This window comes from Mytilus galloprovincialis, chromosome 4, assembly GCF_965363235.1.
Source record: "Mytilus galloprovincialis chromosome 4, xbMytGall1.hap1.1, whole genome shotgun sequence".
In the NCBI taxonomy this organism is placed as follows: Eukaryota; Metazoa; Mollusca; class Bivalvia; order Mytilida; family Mytilidae; genus Mytilus; species Mytilus galloprovincialis.
The window spans coordinates 59,645,815-59,663,402 of record NC_134841.1 but is presented as its reverse complement, the minus strand read 5'-3'; the positions used below and the strand labels follow the sequence as shown (position 1 = coordinate 59,663,402).

Here is a 17,588-nt window from a genome sequence, read left to right as displayed (position 1 = left end):
TTTAATTTCAAAGAAATACACTCATGTACTCTTGAATGAGAGCGCGACTTATTGAATATATGTTTGGGAGATTGTATTGTATTTCACAAGATATTTGAAACTATATATAAGCACAATTATACTAAATACAAAGACTCAAACTTTATATTTGCAATGTAGTGCATGAAAAGGTCTTTCTACGTGACACTAATTTGCAATAAGTCAAAGATAACAAAGGAACATAAAATTATTCATTTTTAGAATCATCGTGACAACATCAATTTACTTTTGTAACGATATAGCTAATGTGTAATAAACAAACACACAGCAATACCCACGGTAAAACTCAATTTGAAAAAGACCGAGTTCGATGTTAGGATAGTTATTTGAAAAAAACTAAGCGAATGAAAATGATCACCTTAATTATAATTAACAGGGGACTACGAGTAGTTACTGACATGCCAGCTCTAGATTCAATTAAACTGATCGAACGATTATATTTTCATCATAAGAAAATCAAGCACAATTTTTGTATCATACCATCTTAAACGTCCAGATTTCAAATAGATGTTATGTCTATTGAATTAAAAAATGGCTGTACAACTACTGAATGGATGATTGCTAACTTCTACTAAGTGTAAAGATTTTCTTATTTTTACTTAATCGAAAGTTGATCAAACTTCTATTGAATGGAAAGATAATCTTATTTTTACTGAAAGAAATTGTGATCTAACTTCTACAGAATAGAAGGACGATCTTTTTTCTAATAAATGTAATAACAAAATGAGACAAGATTACCAAAGCATGTTACAAGTTAATACACAGAGTGCTGTTACAAGTCAGGAATCACTTTGATCACGGACTTTACGTTTTGAATTTTCTTTGGAGTTAAGTATATTTGTTATTTTACTTTTTGATAGCGTTGCCTATATTATGCACAAAGTTATAGAACTTCTGGTTTTCAATGCTATTCCATTTTTGTTTGATTTGGCCTTCAAACCCGTCATTCGAATACCACTCTAAATCTTGTGATGGCAAAACACGCGTTTTGCGTGTACCACATCATAACTATAGTATCTTTGATAAGTTTTTACACTCAAATATAACTTAAACACTTATGAATATTACTTTTACTGTTTAGTCTGTTTTTGGTCAAATCAATTTGACGTGGATCTGTACTAATACATCCCGTCATTGTGTTATTGTGTTATGGTAAATTTCTGTATACTTGTTTTTCGGTTTTGCTAATGTGCTTCGTAAAAATGCTATTTGTGTTTCTTTGTTACATATGGCGTGACTCTACTAATACATCCCGTCATTGTGTTATTGTGTTATGGTAAACTCTTGTATTCTTGTTATTCATTTTACTAATGTGCTTCTCTCTATGCATTTTTTGTGTATTTTTTATCATTTTTTTTATAGTGATAAAGGTTATAACACAATGTTGACTGCTATACCCCAATTTAGACTGATATCAGTAGAAGAGGACATGTTGGATATGGTCGGTAAATTTTAATTACAAAAAGCCACGATTGGACCCATCAATACATTGCAAAAAGAGTTCCGTGACGTACAGAGAACATAGCAATATTGAAAAGTATTTTTAAACGAAAATTATATGGTACTGTTTATATTGAACGGTTTGCACATTTAATCCATTTGTTTGATAATGCTTCTTTAACATAAGAAATTATTCAATCTTCCAGAACAAATTTGAATTGCATAAATTGATGCAAAGTAGTTTTAGCTGCTTCATCGCTGTAAATTGTATTACCCTAAATATTAAACAAATTAAAGTTTTTAAACCACGGTGTTGAATATGGTTTATTAAAGATTATTACATACACAATGTATTTATATATCAATATCTTTGATAAACTTCACAAGATTATGGTACATCACCTCCCAAAATGTGTAATTTCAAATCGACCAAGCTTCAACATTAAAACTGACTTTATTTAATTAAAAACCGAAAGAATGTTACAGAATTTTCTCTCATGAACGGTTATACAAAAGGATTTTTTTTCGCTGTTGCAGTTGTATTTCGTTTTAATAAAAAAAAAATGTTATTTGAGAAAAAAATGTTGACCATAAGTAATCCTATAGATTAACATTTTTTTGTGCTGATAAGGGGTATAAATATGAACAAAGTTAAGTTTCTGTACAAACATTGAATAGTTCATAATGGAGGGAATTAAGTTATACGTAGCAATACTCTGCTTAATTGCTTGTGATGCTTATGGTAAGTAAATAAGTTCGCTTTTATGATGTTTTTCTTTATAAATAAACATAAAACTGGCAGTAATTAAAACAGGACATAAGATTCTCGTTTAATTTTTTTTATTCAAATTTTGTCTGATAGTGACACTAAAGAGTCAGTCGAAATTTAACTTTAGACTTAAAAACACGAACCCCATCAAGGACCGACTTTTGATATGGTGGGTAAATTTTGAAGAAAAACTCAGTGTTGATCAACTAAAAAATGTCAGGACGAGTGCCTCGGGCAAGCAGACTTTGTTCCATATGTGGCATCATGAAAGGTGCAAGTCTTGAATCAGTCTTACTCGCTTGGTGTTTTTACATTCGAGAAAATGAATATTTAATACTTTTAGAAATATGTGGGAAATTAAAGTTCCTTATGTACATGTACTGTTTTTGATACAGATAAAGATGTGTACACAGACGGATACAAAGTTGATAAAAAATATCCGGATTCATATGGTAAGAAATTGATATCTACAATTTAGCGCACATAATCCTCTTCTTATAAACGAATAATATTTAATAATACTAATTAGGATATCCTAATGTTAAGACCTACTTACAGTTTATAAATGAGTATCAACTACCAAGAAACAGATATATCCGATTGAAAGGATTTATGATTCAAACTGACGAAACGATGAATTATGAAACAGGCAGAAACATCTAAATAAGTTTTCTGGTGGATGAAAAGTTCCATTAATGTTGTGCTAGCCTATAATGGATAACTTCAAAATTACTATAAAAACCATTTCAGTTCTAACGAGTGTCAACATTTACAGTTTTACTATTGCATGTATGTCAATACTTTTTTACAATATATTTTTGAAGGATAAGGGAGAAGATAACGTAGTGTGATTAAAGACCACACAACGACAGGCAACACTATGACTAAAAGAATAAGACGACAAACATCCAAGTCTTTTTTTGTTTTTATAAGCAATACGATAAATTTTTGTGTGTAATAATAATTTTCTACCATATAATTGTTGTTTGTAATTTTTCGATAATGCATTTAACCTTAGCCGTATTTGGCACAGCTTTTTGAAATTTTGGGTCTCAATGCTCGTCAACATTGTAATTGTTTGCCTTTATAACTATTTTGATAAGAGCGTCATGGATGAGTCTTATGAAGACGAAACGCGCGTCTGGCGTATAAAATTATAATCCTTTGATAACTATTTAACATTTTACAAGCTTATGTTAAATTTCTGTATTTGATTTAGATAAACCAGCAGTATATACATCTGAAGAAAAGTATGATGGTGAGCTTGATTTTCATAATAAATCTAATTTTAGCTCGGTGTTACCAAACAATTTGTTTTTACTATTCTGTCTTATGCATCAAGATTCACCGTAATTACAATATCAAATTTCTTGATTCTGTGTTGATTGTTTTGTGCATGGTGTCGTGAAGATAGATATGTTTACACGTGTTTATCGGACCATTACCCATAAAGCTGTATCCATTTGTTGATACTTTATACTTTCAATGAAACCAAACGCTGAAAATTCTTTACTTATCAAAAAAGATTCTAGTACGTAACTAGACCTAATGATTTAAGGCATACTGCAGGCGAGCGTATGCTGCATATTTTTTTTAACTCTTTGGTTGCTAGAATGATTGCTATCTCACATTCAGCTAAGTTTTTCAGTAAAAATCAGTTTGAATAAAATTTGTTCATACATGAAATTCTGCATTTTACTTTAGACGACCCATTATGATTCACAAGTTATCTTTCGACACAATAGTTTAAGTATTTTTCTTATTCATTACTAACAGCATTTGTTTTTAATTCCTGAATAAAAATATTTCTATTTCTATGTCTATTGTAACTAGTCTGCATGAGATCATTCAAAAATGTATACATTAATTGAATTGAATAAAGGCGTGCACGAGTTGCACATGAAACACACGCTACAGCTTTATCAAAAAATGAGATGCTCACTGTCAACCATAGATCTGTTGCATGATCCGATTAGAATTTAAACATGGTCTCCCTCTTCCATTGTAGACAACCAAATTTCATAATGGACGTTAGAAATGGAGTCATATTGCACGATTTAAAAAACGGCTAATGACACCTTCCTCTAGATAACTCGTATCTTTTTCATAATCATTGAAAACCGAGCCTAAGAATAACTGTGAAACTACTAATATAATCATACGCAAAATCAACAATGAAAAGATTGAGATACAAGATATGCTTGACGCACCTAGTCTCGCTTGTGTTGGAGTTCATGCGATTTCCACACGCTTTTGATTTTTACCCTGATTTGCATCTTCGTAATGGAATATTGCGATTTGAACATCGATAAAAGGCTTTTGTATCGAATGTTATAATTGTTTAAATAGAATGTTTGCAATTTTCAACATTTTATGCAATTGTAATGTACTCACACTGTTTTGTCTTACAGATAAAACTGAATACCCAGAAGGATATAAAGCATCAAAAATAATTAAAGATGCGTCTGGTAAGTTGAATTAGTACGCTACTGAAGATTTATATATTATCGTATAATGTATCATTTTTTGTGGAATGACGAAAACTTGTTATTTAGATGATATTTGATGTCACGGTTTTGCCATTTCAATTGATATTTTATGATGTAATATGTTGCACTACTGGCTAAGAAGCAGGATGAAGGTTGGCGCATGTTAAAATGTCCAAACCCGCTGCATTTTATGCACCTTTCCTAAGTCAAAACTTTGTTGTGAAGTTGTCGTTTGTTTGTATGGATCATAGATGTTCTCGTCTCGCGCTTTTTTAATGAAGGCTGTTGGTTTTGCTTTTTGAATTGTTTCATCCTAGTCATTTTGTGCCATTTAAAGCTTGCTGTGTGGTGTTAACCAAGGTTTTGCGTTGAACTTTTTTGTTTGTTTCTGACCTCGACGAATAAATTTGTATCTCCGTAAGACCATTTTATGATTTGTTGAGTCCATTTTACGACAAATATATGTATAAAATTTTCTGACGTCAGACACGCGAATCAATGAATGTGTGTTTGTAGATAGATGTTTTTGTGTTCTGTTAAATTGTTCCCTTTAAAATTGTTACCCGATGATGACTGCTGTACCCATATTTTGACTGTTTTATTTGTTATGTCTGTTTAGTTCACGCATCATTGAAAATATAACGGAATTTGATGAGACTGTCATCAAAGTGAGAGGTTTAGCGCTATAAAACCAGGTTAAATCCACCATTTACTACATTTGAAAATGCCTATACCAAGTCGGGAATATGACAGTTCTTGTCCATTCGTTTTTGATGTGTTTTGTCATTTGATTTTGCCATGTGGTTATGGACTTACCGATTAGATATTCCTTTGAGTTCAGTATTTTTGTGATTTTACTTTTTACATTTTACTTTTTGCAGCGAAAAAAGTTTATTCACCAGTTAATAAATCTGGAACAAAGTATACAACTTCTAAAGGTAAGAAAAATTTTGATTGTGTAAAAAAAAATGGAAGAGTGTAAAGAGTTTAACTGCTTAATGTTATAGATGTCACAGTCGTAAAATAAAAATATAAAATACAAACTAGACGAAAGCAAAACATAGCTGTCTCAAAGGTATAATATCATGCGTTTAAAAAGTCAAATTCAAGAGACATGTGCACATGAAAACAACACAGAACACTGAAAAGATCAATCACTAGCCCAAATAGGAACGAGATTTATTCAGCGCTTTCGATAATAGTTTAATAAATAGACATGTTGAGACAGTGCTTTTGATAGGTTATGAACATGCATTTGATAATAAAAAAAACCCAGCCTGAAGCCTATTATTGAAATACTTGATAATTGCCTGTCTCGGGTATACCGTTTTGGATACTTTTGGTTTCGATGAGATTTTCAACTTAAAATTTTGGATTTTAATATTTATCCCTGGAGAATCACTGTAAGTACATTAATTGTTGAAATGCACATATGGTGCATACACATTGGTATACTGTCCCTTTATAAACTGTTGTATTGAGAAAACAGTTTAAGCTGTTCGTGGTGTGTAAATGTGTTTAATTCAATGTAATTTTTAAATTGCTTTACTTCCTCGCTGAATATGTCTCAAATCATAAGTATATGTTGTTAGTCTGGTATTTATTGTTTTTTAAATTTTGGTTCATTTGATGTTTTGGAGTTTAGTGTGACGTCCATTTTCACTGAAGTAGTACACATTTTGTTTCTGGGGCCAACTGAATTCCTCCTCCGGTTGGGGGATTTTATCGCTGTGTTGAAGACCAATTGGCGTCATTGAGCGGTTTTCTGCCCTTTGGTTAGGTTGTTGTCTATTTGATACATCCCCCTATTTCCATTTTCAATTTTAGAATAGTTCATTCCAATAATGTATGTACATAAATGGTTGAAAATTTATAACAATTAAATTTTGATGATATTTGTTTCGGTAAGCAGCGAATCATCGATATTGAGTCCCATTCGTTATATATCCAACATTTTTGAAAAACGAAGCACAAAGTAATGGAAGGATTCAAACTTTATTATCTTTATCCTTTTTGAAAATTAACTTTTGATAAAATGATTGATTTTGACTCCAAGTTGATATCTTGATAAAAAAAAAACATGACAATCCGGAATGTGTTCTTCACAGGTAACACAAAGTAAAGATCTACCATATATCTATGCACGTGTTGTTGCAATACGATAGCTGTAAAAGTTATATTATATCATATTCCAATTTTATGAGAAGCAGTATCTTTGGTTCTTTTTTATATAATCTCTTCAGAAATTTTTTTTAGAACGTCTAGAGTTTTTCAAAAGGTGCATAAAAGTCTTCACAAGTTTAGGCACATTTTCAAAAATCGTTCTGGAAAATGATAAAGAAATTCACATCTGCACACTTGTATTGGATTGGGCATAATTTGATGTGTTATTTCAAAATAAGTTCCAGTCAAATTATTGTTGTGATACTTTTGAATTTCACACACAACATTTGCCATTTTAAACCTTACATTAGAAAAAAAATCAATAGAAGTCGAATCATACCTGCCTCAAAGCCACATAAAGTATATATATAATTATGGAAACAGATTTGCTTTTTTTGTTTTTAACAATATATTAGACATACGAAAAAGTAATACCAAAACTAAAACTGTTTATTACTTAAAAAATGCAACTTTGTATTTCATTCTATACCTCTGTAAATAAATTATCCGATTACGAAACAACTCAAGCTCGATTTTGAACAATTGATAGACATGAATTAAAAAAAAATGCGTTCTTTTTCAGGTTGTGGACCTTTTAATTGCTACTATGCCTTTGACTGTGGATTTGCACCGCAATTATGCACTGCAAATTGCTTGAAACATAAGGGATGTAAGAAAGGAAATTGTGTAGACAATAGTTGGTGTTGCTGCGACGAATGTCTTGATTACTAGTTAACTATCCAAGGATCCTTTAATGATCTTTCATCGCAAATAAAAATGTGTGTAAATCTTCTTTCACGAATACTTTTTTCTTTCTGATATATATTCCCTAATAACTTGTTATCTTTAATTCACATATTAAAAAAGAAAAAAAAGAAAAATAAGACATATATTTCAAGTGATAACAGCTTAAGATTCTTACAATTTAACAAGTAGGAGACCAAATTTATCAACACTCTTGAAAGCAAATATTTACATTTAAAGTATTAAGGATCATTCAGAATGGCTTTTGTATGAAAAAGTCAACGATTAGCTAGATTAGTACTCTTCACTTGCCGATGAAATGTGATTATGATGGTCGACCTGTTCATATTTTTAAGATAACCATTTAGCTGAATTCTTTGACTGACAGTGGTTTTTTTTTTGTCTATTTGAAATTCCTAACAAAAAATCTCTAAAAACGTACATTGTGATTTTTTCTCATGGCATAAAAACGTACAACATACTTGGCATCTGTTTATAAATTGTGTTATACAAAACGGGGGTTTCTACTATAATTTGAATATATACATTATTCCTTTCTTCTGTGCAAAAACATCCCAAAGCATATTTATATGAGCGTCACTGATGAGTCTTATGTAGACGAAACGCGCATCTGGCGTACTAAATTATAATCCTGGTACCTTTGATAACTATTGTATCTTTTAAAAAACCACGCATAGGTCGAATAGCTTTCAACTTGATAGAAAGTATTGTTTTAAAAATATAAAAATGTAGATTTGTATGTGACGTTCAACAAACAAAACACGTTTAAAATATTAGATAAAATCAATAATATGGTCATTTTGAGTAAAAAATGCATAACATATGAAATATAATAAAAAATAAAAGCGTCTGCAAAATCAAAACACTTAGTAGGATGACATTTCTCAAAACTTGTATACGAACTGTTTACACAGAGATAAGGGTTTAGCTGTATAAATAGCTGCTAGAATCGGAAAGGTATATATTGATATATAATGGGTTGCCTGACGAACATTTCATAATACAACTTTGGAAAAAACTTCATGGGTTTCAAAATATAATGCACCTTAATGTGCTATGTGTTCACCATAACTTGACATGGCAAAGGTTCCATTAAAGTTTTCACGATAATATGAAATATGTCTGACGCTACAAAGAAAACTAGAGGCTCTAAAGAGCCTGTGTCGCTCACCTTGGTCTTGTGCATATTAAACAATGGACACGGATAAATTCATGACATAATTGTGTTTTGGTGATAGTGATGTGTTTGTAGATCTTACTTTACTGAACATTCTTGTTGCTACAATTATCTCTATCTATAATGAACTTGGCCCAGTAATTACAGTGGAAAATATTTTCTAAAAATTTACAAAAATTTATGAAAAATGTTAAAAATTAACTATAAAGGGCAATAACTCCTTAAGGGGTCAATTGACTATTTTGGTCAAGTAAACTTATTTGTAGATCTTATTTTAATGAACGTTATTGCTGTATACAGGTTATCTCTATCTATAATAATATTCAAGATAATAACAAAAAACGGCAAAATTTCCTTAAAATTACCAATTCAGGACAGTAACCTAACAACGGGTTGTCCGATCCATGTGAAAACATCAGGGCAGATAGATCTTGACCTGATAAACAATTAAACCCTGTCAGATTTTCTCTTAATGCTTCGGTTTTTGAGTTATAAGCCAAAAACTGCATTTTACCCCTATGTTCTATTATTAGCCGTGGCAGCCATTTTGGTTGAATGGCCAGGTCACACCACACATTTTTAAACTAGATGCCCAAAGATGATTGTGGCCAAGTTTGGATTAATTTGGCCATGTAGTTTCAGAGGAGAAGATTTTTGTAATAGATTACTAAGATTTACGAAAAATGGTTAAAAATCGACTATAAAGGGCAATAACTCCTAAAGGGGTCAACTGACCATTTCGGTTATGTTGCCTTATTTGTAAATCTTACTTTGCTGAACATTATTGCTGTTTACAGTTTATCTTTATCTATAATAATATTCAAGATAATAACCAAAATCTGCAAAATTTCATTAAAATGGCATATTCAGGGGCAGCAACCCAACAACAGGTTGTCTGATTCATCTGAAAATTTCAGGGCTGATACATTTTCACTTGATGAACAATTTTACCCCCATGTCAGATTTGCTCTAAATGCTTTGGTTTCAGAGTTATAAGCCAAAATCTACATTCCACCTCTATGTTCTATTTTTAGCCATGGCGGCCATCTTGGTTGGTTGGCCGGGTCACGCCACACATTTTTTAAACTAGATACCCCAAAGATGATTGTGGCCAAGTTTGGATTATTTTGGCCATGCAGTTTCAGAGGAGAAGAATTTTTGTAATAGATTACTAAGATTTACGAAAAATGGTTAAAAATTGACTATAAAGGGCAATAACTCCTAAAGGGGTCAATTGACCATTTCGGTCATGTTGACTTATTTGTAAATCTTACTTTGCTGAACATTATTGCTGTTTACAGTTTATCTCTATCTATAACAATATTCAAGATAATAACCAAAAACAGCAAAATTTCCTTAAAATTACATATTCAGGGGCAGCAACCCAACAACGGGTTGTCTGATTCATCTGAAAATTTCAGGGCAGATAGATCTTGACCTGATAAACAATTTTACCCCACGTCAGATTTACTCTAAATGCTTTGGTTTTTGAGTTATAAGCCAAAAACTGCATTTTACCCCTATGTTCTATTTTTAGCTATGGCGGCCATCTCGGTTGGTTGGCGGGGTCACGCCACACATTTTGTAAACTAGATACCCCAATGATGATTGTGGCCATGTTTGGTTTAATTTGGCCCAGTAGTTTCAGAGGAGAAGAATTTTGTAAAAGTTAACGACGACGGATGACGACGGACGACGACGGACGCAAAGTGTTGGGAAAAGCTCACTTGGCCCTTCGGGCCAGGTGAGCTAAAAATGATTGTTGTATGACGTCAAAGATTCAATATAGTAGATATAAAAATAGCAATAATGTTTATAAACATTGTTGAAATTTGAAGAGCCAATATTCATCATTAGCTGGTTATAAATAGAATTCAAATATATTCACACTTTCATATTCTAGTTTATCGTATACTTAACAACAACATGTTATTAAACTTTTGAAATTCATTTAAATTCCTGTAATGACAGTCTGCGGTGACAATCTTCCAAAGACTCGACAGCTGTTTCTCTGTTCCGTCGACGTACTGCCTTTGCTGTGACTGCTTTGAAAATTGCCATGATAAACTCGAACATCTCTCCAATTGTAACGGCTGACAATCCTAGCCACAGTCCGAGCTGTCCACCGACATCTGAGATCAAATTCTGTGACTAAAGAATAAATTTAAACACGAACTTAAATTTAAGCACAGCAAAATAGTACAATTGTATTATAGCTTACTTTATGATATACATTTGCTCATTGTTTAAGGTCGTACGGTAGTTTCTAGTTGCTTACAGCCACGTCATTTGGAATCTGGTAGATAGTTATCTCATTGTCACTTATATTGATATTGTCGAGATATAGATATAAATGATCAATTCGGAGAATAGTGTCAACAGAGATAACATTATAGCAAGGGTAACTGAAACGCTGCTACACAATCTTTTATTCTACGTCACTCTATATAACATCCGTCCGTTCGTCATACAAAATTCACACTTTCCCTAGTGAATAGTTAGCAATACACAGTTAGGAAAAAACTTAAAATTGACACTCATAATTTTTAAACACCCTCTTTCCCTTCCTTTCTAACAAATAAGGCTTTATATTTGTGTTATGCATGTGTATATGAACAGAAAGAAAATCTTCCATAGATTTGATTTATAGTGGTTAAAATAGTGAAATTTATTCTCTTGTTGGTGTAACCATGGCAACAATCTGCATTTATTTGATACAAAATATTGCAAATAGGGTGGTAAACATGTAACAAAAGTCTCCAAAATTTGGTCCAAAGGAAAATTTCAATCATTTACAGTGATACCTTTCCTGAAACCATAGACACATATATATATCAAGAGGTTCAAAAGAGTTCATATACATTCCTGCTCGTTTTTTTCATTAAATATAATTGAAAGATCCAGCGTGAAATAATTCATGAACCTATGGGTGATACGGATAGGAAGATACGGACTATAAATCAAGAAATGGCCTATAAAACATGCTAAAACAATCTAAATGTTCATATAAACCAACTAAGAAGGCTATATTATTCTTCAATTATCTAAAAATCAATGTTATTGTACAAAAACTTTCATATTTAAAAAATGCACCATGCCCATAATGCGAAACTAAACTTCTTAATGTGTTTGCTACCATAGAATGCCTTCATCTTTGGTCGGCAGCTTGGCAGTGTTTGGTTGAACCATTTGATTATTAGGAAAACACTAGTTCACTAAACAACCTTGATAATTAGGTTCTTCGAACAAACTACTTATAGAATAATTTCTCTCAACGTACAGGGGTAAGATATCAAGAAAAAAAACTAAGATGTATAAGAAGAAAAAAACGAAAAGACAAAAAGTGCACAACACATTCTACAAATAAATTATTGTAAGTTAACATATAGGTTATGTGATGTTATTTGTAGGGAAAATTTAAATACCTTTTTAATATCTGCAATGATTGTATCAATTGAATGGGTAATGATATACAATTTACTGCTGTACCCCTATTTTTAACAAATTTACCTATATATGTCTGTTTGTTTTGTTCGCACAACGTCGTCAATAAAATGGAATTTAATGCAACTGTCATACAAATGAGAGGTTAAGCTAGCTATATAATCACGATTAATCCATCATTTTCTTCATAAGAAAATGCCTGTACCAAGTCAGGAATATGACAGTTGTTATTCATTCGTTTGATGTGTTTGAGCTTTTGATTTTGCCATTTAATTAAGGAATTTCTGTTTTTATTTTTCCTCGGAGTTCGTTTTTTTTGTCATTTAACTTTTTATTACCATCAGACAATTGGAGTTATCTTTTGTCGTCAATATTTTTCCCGCGGGGGGTATCAAACGATTACTGTGTATTTATAAGACACGAATCTGACGTACATGTTACTGTGCTAAATCTTTATTTCATTTTGAATTTAAGGAAGTATGGATTGTACCAACAAAATATTTGACCTCACAAATAAGTAAATAACGTTAACCTTAATTATCTTCGTATGGTTCAAAATATAACTTATCAGTCAGGAATCACATTGTAGTGTCAGTATCACAGTCAATTAGTTTTAAATTTTACTGCAATAAAATAATGGTCATGGACTAGACATCTATTCGGAGTCGCCATCAATTACTAGTAGTCAGATAAACGCGAAATATAGATTCGACAACTTCGTCACTACTCATTTTGACCGTTTTGAACACTCTTATTGCACAAAAAAATACACAATTCAATAAACGCAATCAAATGGGAGGATGAGTCAGATAATAAAAATACTTTCACAAACAAAACAGAATACGCATAGCACTTTTACTCTGAGTTTTATAAATCAATAGGATTACTACATCGATGATCACATATATTCAATTTTGAAGTAACATTTCTTCTTACTGGTTGAAAATTATTTGTCTATCAGCTCATAGATACTAATTTGACATGTGACCGTGACGTAATCAACTTTTTTGCGTGATTTACACCTTAAAAATAGAACTTCAAATTTCATTATAATGAATGAATTTTAATATTCACGCAGGTTGTTCATTGTGCATTACATTTTTTTGTTATTTCTTCGTAGACCGAAATTATCAAAGTACTGAAGTACTGAAAATCGGATGACCACAAGTTCTTGTGGGCGGTCAAAAGCACTTGTCTCAGAAAAAAATCACATATCTCTTTACCTGAAACTGAGATTAATGTACAGATAATTATTTTTTTTTCTGCGACAAGTTCGTGTGTGGATAACGAATAAATGACAGGAATTCAACTTTACCGTAATAACTATTATGTTGTTGTGATACAAATCATACTGACTTGTTGTTATATCATATTAAAATAACAGTCACATGTATATGATTTCCATCCATTTGTATATCATTCTATTCTATTAGTCTGCTTGTGATAGTGCAATGCAAGTTCATAGCGGAAACTTTTCTGTAAAAATTCGATTTTCCTAAAAGTTTGGATACAAGTAACCATTCATATTTTCCCGCAAATTATATTTATTCGAACCAGAAGTCCGCTTACAATATTGAGAATATTGTGTCAGGTTCCCAGACTGTCGGTACGTGTGCATTGATATAATCAATGATTTTTACTTACATATTCATATATACTACGAAACATCTTCATATTATTAATTAACAAAAAATAGTTATGTGCGCGTACTTATCATGTTCATAGATCGGTCAAAATCCCAAAAGTAGTTTGCATAATTTTTGCATTAATGGAAATTTAGGCGATAGCAGTACATCGAAATGACCCCAAGGTCATCGCGATGTAAGAAGTGCAGTAGTTTCTTTAAAAGTATAATTAAGGTTCCTCTGATGAATATTGAATCTGACGAAATCTGATGGATTTTCTTATCCCAGGAGTAGATTACCTTAGGCGTATTTTGGCACAACTTTTTGGAATTTTGGTCCTCAATGCTCTTCAACTTTGTACAGTGAGCGTCACTGATTAGTCCTTTGTAGACGAAACGCGCGTTTGGACAATTATAATCCTGGTACCTTTGAAAACTATTTTACACCACTGGGTCGATGCCACTGCTGGTGGACGTTTCCTCCCCGAGGGTATCACCAGCCCAGTAGTCAGCACTTCTGTGTTGACATAAATATCAATTAAATGGTCATTTTTATAAATTTCCCATTTACAAAACTTTGAATTTATCGAAAAACTAAGGATTTTTTTTATCCAAGGAGTAGATTACCTTCGCCGTATTTGGCACAACTTTTTTGAATTTTGGTCCTCAATGCTCTTCAACTTTGTACTTGTTGACTTTTAACTGTTTTGATATGAGCGTCACTGATGAGTCTTATGTAGACGAAACGCGCGTCTGGCGTAAAAAGTTATAATCCTGGTACCTTTGATAACTATTTTATAATTCAAATATCGGTAACTTATTTTTTTACCTAAGGAAAAGATGGCTGAAGTCTAAACATAGATTTGAATCCTATGATTCTGATAAATCTTATTAGAAGCAATATAAAATGTTATCATACAAATTTTACACAATATGTTTTACAATAGTTATCAAAATTTTACAATCCAAGCGGAATATTTTACATAATATCGAACGAACCTCATAAGCTTTCTGTTGTTCAATGGTCTCATACATCATTTCACGGAAATAAACTTCCACTTTTGCTAAGTTGTCATCGCTTAAATACAAAAAGCAAAGATAAACTATGATTGTTTATAGTTTATGGCAGTGTGCGTTTCAGGGTCGATATATACAATCATTGTGATCACTGTTTATTCAGAAAATACATAACGCAACTTTTATGAGTACGCAGTTCATTTTCGACTTATGATTATGAATGTCATTTTGCTGATATCGTTCGTTTTTCTTTTAAAAATAAAGAGGTGAACATTATAAAATAAAATAAGGCCAATGAAAATATCGAAAATAGTTTTCTTATGTTATCTTTCCCTGGTTGATACATAATTTAGAATATAGCACAATCATTGTAAATGTATTATTGTAAATGTTATATCAACTGGTATCCCCAAACATCTGTCAATTCATCACATCAATTTTAATTTGAAATTTACTTGTGTTTATTTGGAATTGCCTTTAATAGATATAGGGTTTTTGTTTTTGTTATGTATCAATTTTAGAAAGTTCTTACTCCATGTACTTTTGTTTACTACTAATATTTAACAATTTAGCGATAAAAAAGTAATTACCTGTCGATTTTATCATCTCCCATGAAATCCAAACTTGAATGTTGAATTTTATAGTCTAAATAATCCTGTTTTATAAATAAAGAAAAAGAAAAATTTAAATCCTTTGACATTACACTCCAACATTTCTTTTATTATCAATTTTTATAATAAATGTAATCCCTTTTTACCAAGACAATAGTGTCAGAAATTATTGGCCCGTTTTTCATGCACGAAAATGATCAAAGATGTTTACCTAAGATGACTAAAACATATACTTTTATTCAGTTGTATTGAACGAAGATAAACATGTCAAAATACTGGCATTTTTTATCGACAGTTTTTTTAGTTTGGGAAAATAATACTTCAACTGATAGTCAGTCATCCGATGGGTGCTAACTGTGCACTCTTACTGACTTAATGTTGTACTCATATGAAGCAGAATGTTTACAGATCATTTTTACAGACAGAACGAAACAAAATCTTTGGGATTTAAAACAGTTAGCCTTGGGCGATTAAGAGTTAGTATATTGTAAAGAAGTCTGCTTATTGTTGAAGAACATATGCTTATTATATCTTTTAAATGTCGGTCGGTATATAGAAAGTGTTCAATTGACGAAAAACGAGTTGTAGGTTTCGCCTGTGGCTTCTATTTTGGATGAAAAAGAGATTTTTACTTAAATTAAACATTGGTAAATGTCTTCCTATAATCGAAAGGTTTGAACATAAATACCTGTATCTTATAGTATGTCACCCACTATTGTGTATTGTGTATTTTTCTTTCTCTCTTTATGTTACAAAAAATGGCGATTTACGTAAGTATTCTGTTGTCAGATTGATAAGTGTGTGTGTTCGGTATTTGATATACAACCATTTTACGAAATGATGAAACCACACCTTCTGTAATGTTATTTTACATTATTTCTTTTGCTATGTATATTTTTCCTCCTTGTCTTTGGTTAAACTGTATAAAATGCGATACACGAATGATGATATTATACACCCCATTCCAATTTTAAAAAACGTTATAAATCACTAAAATGAACCGCAGACACATGTTGTTGTAAGTTGGTTCTCAATTTTTTTCAGTCAAATCAATCAATACATCCGCATCCTAAATATGATTAAGGTAAATTGCAAACTGTAGTTGTGGTTTAATTTGGGAATAATGCGGAATCTAAATGAATCTCGTCTAACCTCTCCGTGATTTTCGTCGGTTTCGGATTTTCAGCTTACTTCTGATGGTATTACGGTTGTCTCTCTTCGCATTTACTAAGTTATAGACGGGTGTTAAAATTTATTCCCATTATTATTATCTATCAAAGTTCTTTTATAAGCACACATTGTTTATGAAATCGGCTTATTCTTTAAACTGAAAATAACGACTTTCTGTAATCACAAATATCTATTGAAAGTGTCCTCGATGATTATTTTTTTCTAATGAAGAGCTATGTCTACTGTATTTACGTACAATTCAAGTAAAACAGCTGTAAAAATTTACCTCGTAATGTTTACTGGGCCAGGTTCCCATGGATATCAGTGGCTCGAACTTCTTTTCTCTATAATGTGTTAAGATATACTTGAATAAGGTTATAAAAAATCTTTAACTGGTTAGGATAGTTATTAAATAAGGCCGCTCTTAATTGACCGAAGCATCAATCGAAATATCAAGATTTCAAAAATCAAATTAGAGACGAACACTATATATCATTAAGCCATTTATCTTAACTAGGTATGAAGCACTTAGTTTATCTTCAATTTGAAATCACTGTGTAAGTAAGAATTACAATCAAGATGTTCAAACGTATACATGTACTCTAGATAAGCTACCATGATTTGGGAAAGAAAAGGTTTAGTTGATCGACCTCAGTTTTTGTTCGGATACGTGTTAATCAGTCTTTGTTTTTTTATGTGTTGTGTTGTGTGAAGTGTTGTTTGTCTGTTCGCCATTTTCTTTGATAGTCATTACATTGTCAGTCTATTTAAACTTATGAGTTTGAATGTCCCTTTGGTATCCATCGCATCTCTGATGATGATATGAAAATGACTTGAGGCTCCTGGTTTGCTAATGGAATCGTTTATATAGCATACACAT

The 17,588-nt window shown here is 31.6% G+C and overlaps 2 protein-coding genes across 3 annotated transcripts in view; one reads left to right on the top strand and one right to left on the bottom strand.

The window, feature by feature from the left end:
* Window positions 1-3,466: 3,466 nt before the first annotated feature.
* Window positions 3,467-7,698, top strand: LOC143072576 (uncharacterized). Of its 2 annotated transcripts, XR_012977241.1 has the most exons (4): window positions 3,467-3,506; window positions 4,660-4,716; window positions 5,619-5,675; window positions 7,484-7,698. XR_012977241.1 is itself a non-coding variant. In XM_076247585.1 (3 exons), the coding sequence occupies exons 1-3, from the start codon at window positions 4,599-4,601 to the stop codon at window positions 7,630-7,632; spliced, it is 324 nt and encodes a 107-aa protein (XP_076103700.1). In that variant the 5' UTR covers window positions 4,585-4,598; the 3' UTR covers window positions 7,633-7,698. The 2 variants fall into 2 exon arrangements, 1 of the variants encoding a protein (XP_076103700.1); XM_076247585.1 differs by lacking the exon at window positions 3,467-3,506 and having other exon boundaries at window positions 4,585-4,716.
* A 1,188-nt stretch (window positions 7,699-8,886) lies between these two features.
* LOC143072574 (acid-sensing ion channel 1A-like) overlaps window positions 8,887-17,588 on the bottom strand; it is a 33,480-nt gene continuing 24,778 nt past the window's right edge. Inside the window, exons 7-10 of the mRNA XM_076247583.1 lie at window positions 16,995-17,052; window positions 15,518-15,582; window positions 14,910-14,988; window positions 8,887-10,993 (exon numbers count right to left, since the gene is read on the bottom strand). Of these exons, the coding sequence (XP_076103698.1) occupies window positions 10,790-10,993; window positions 14,910-14,988; window positions 15,518-15,582; window positions 16,995-17,052 (406 nt within the window). The 3' untranslated portion in view covers window positions 8,887-10,789. The remainder of the gene's footprint in view (window positions 10,994-14,909; window positions 14,989-15,517; window positions 15,583-16,994; window positions 17,053-17,588) is intronic.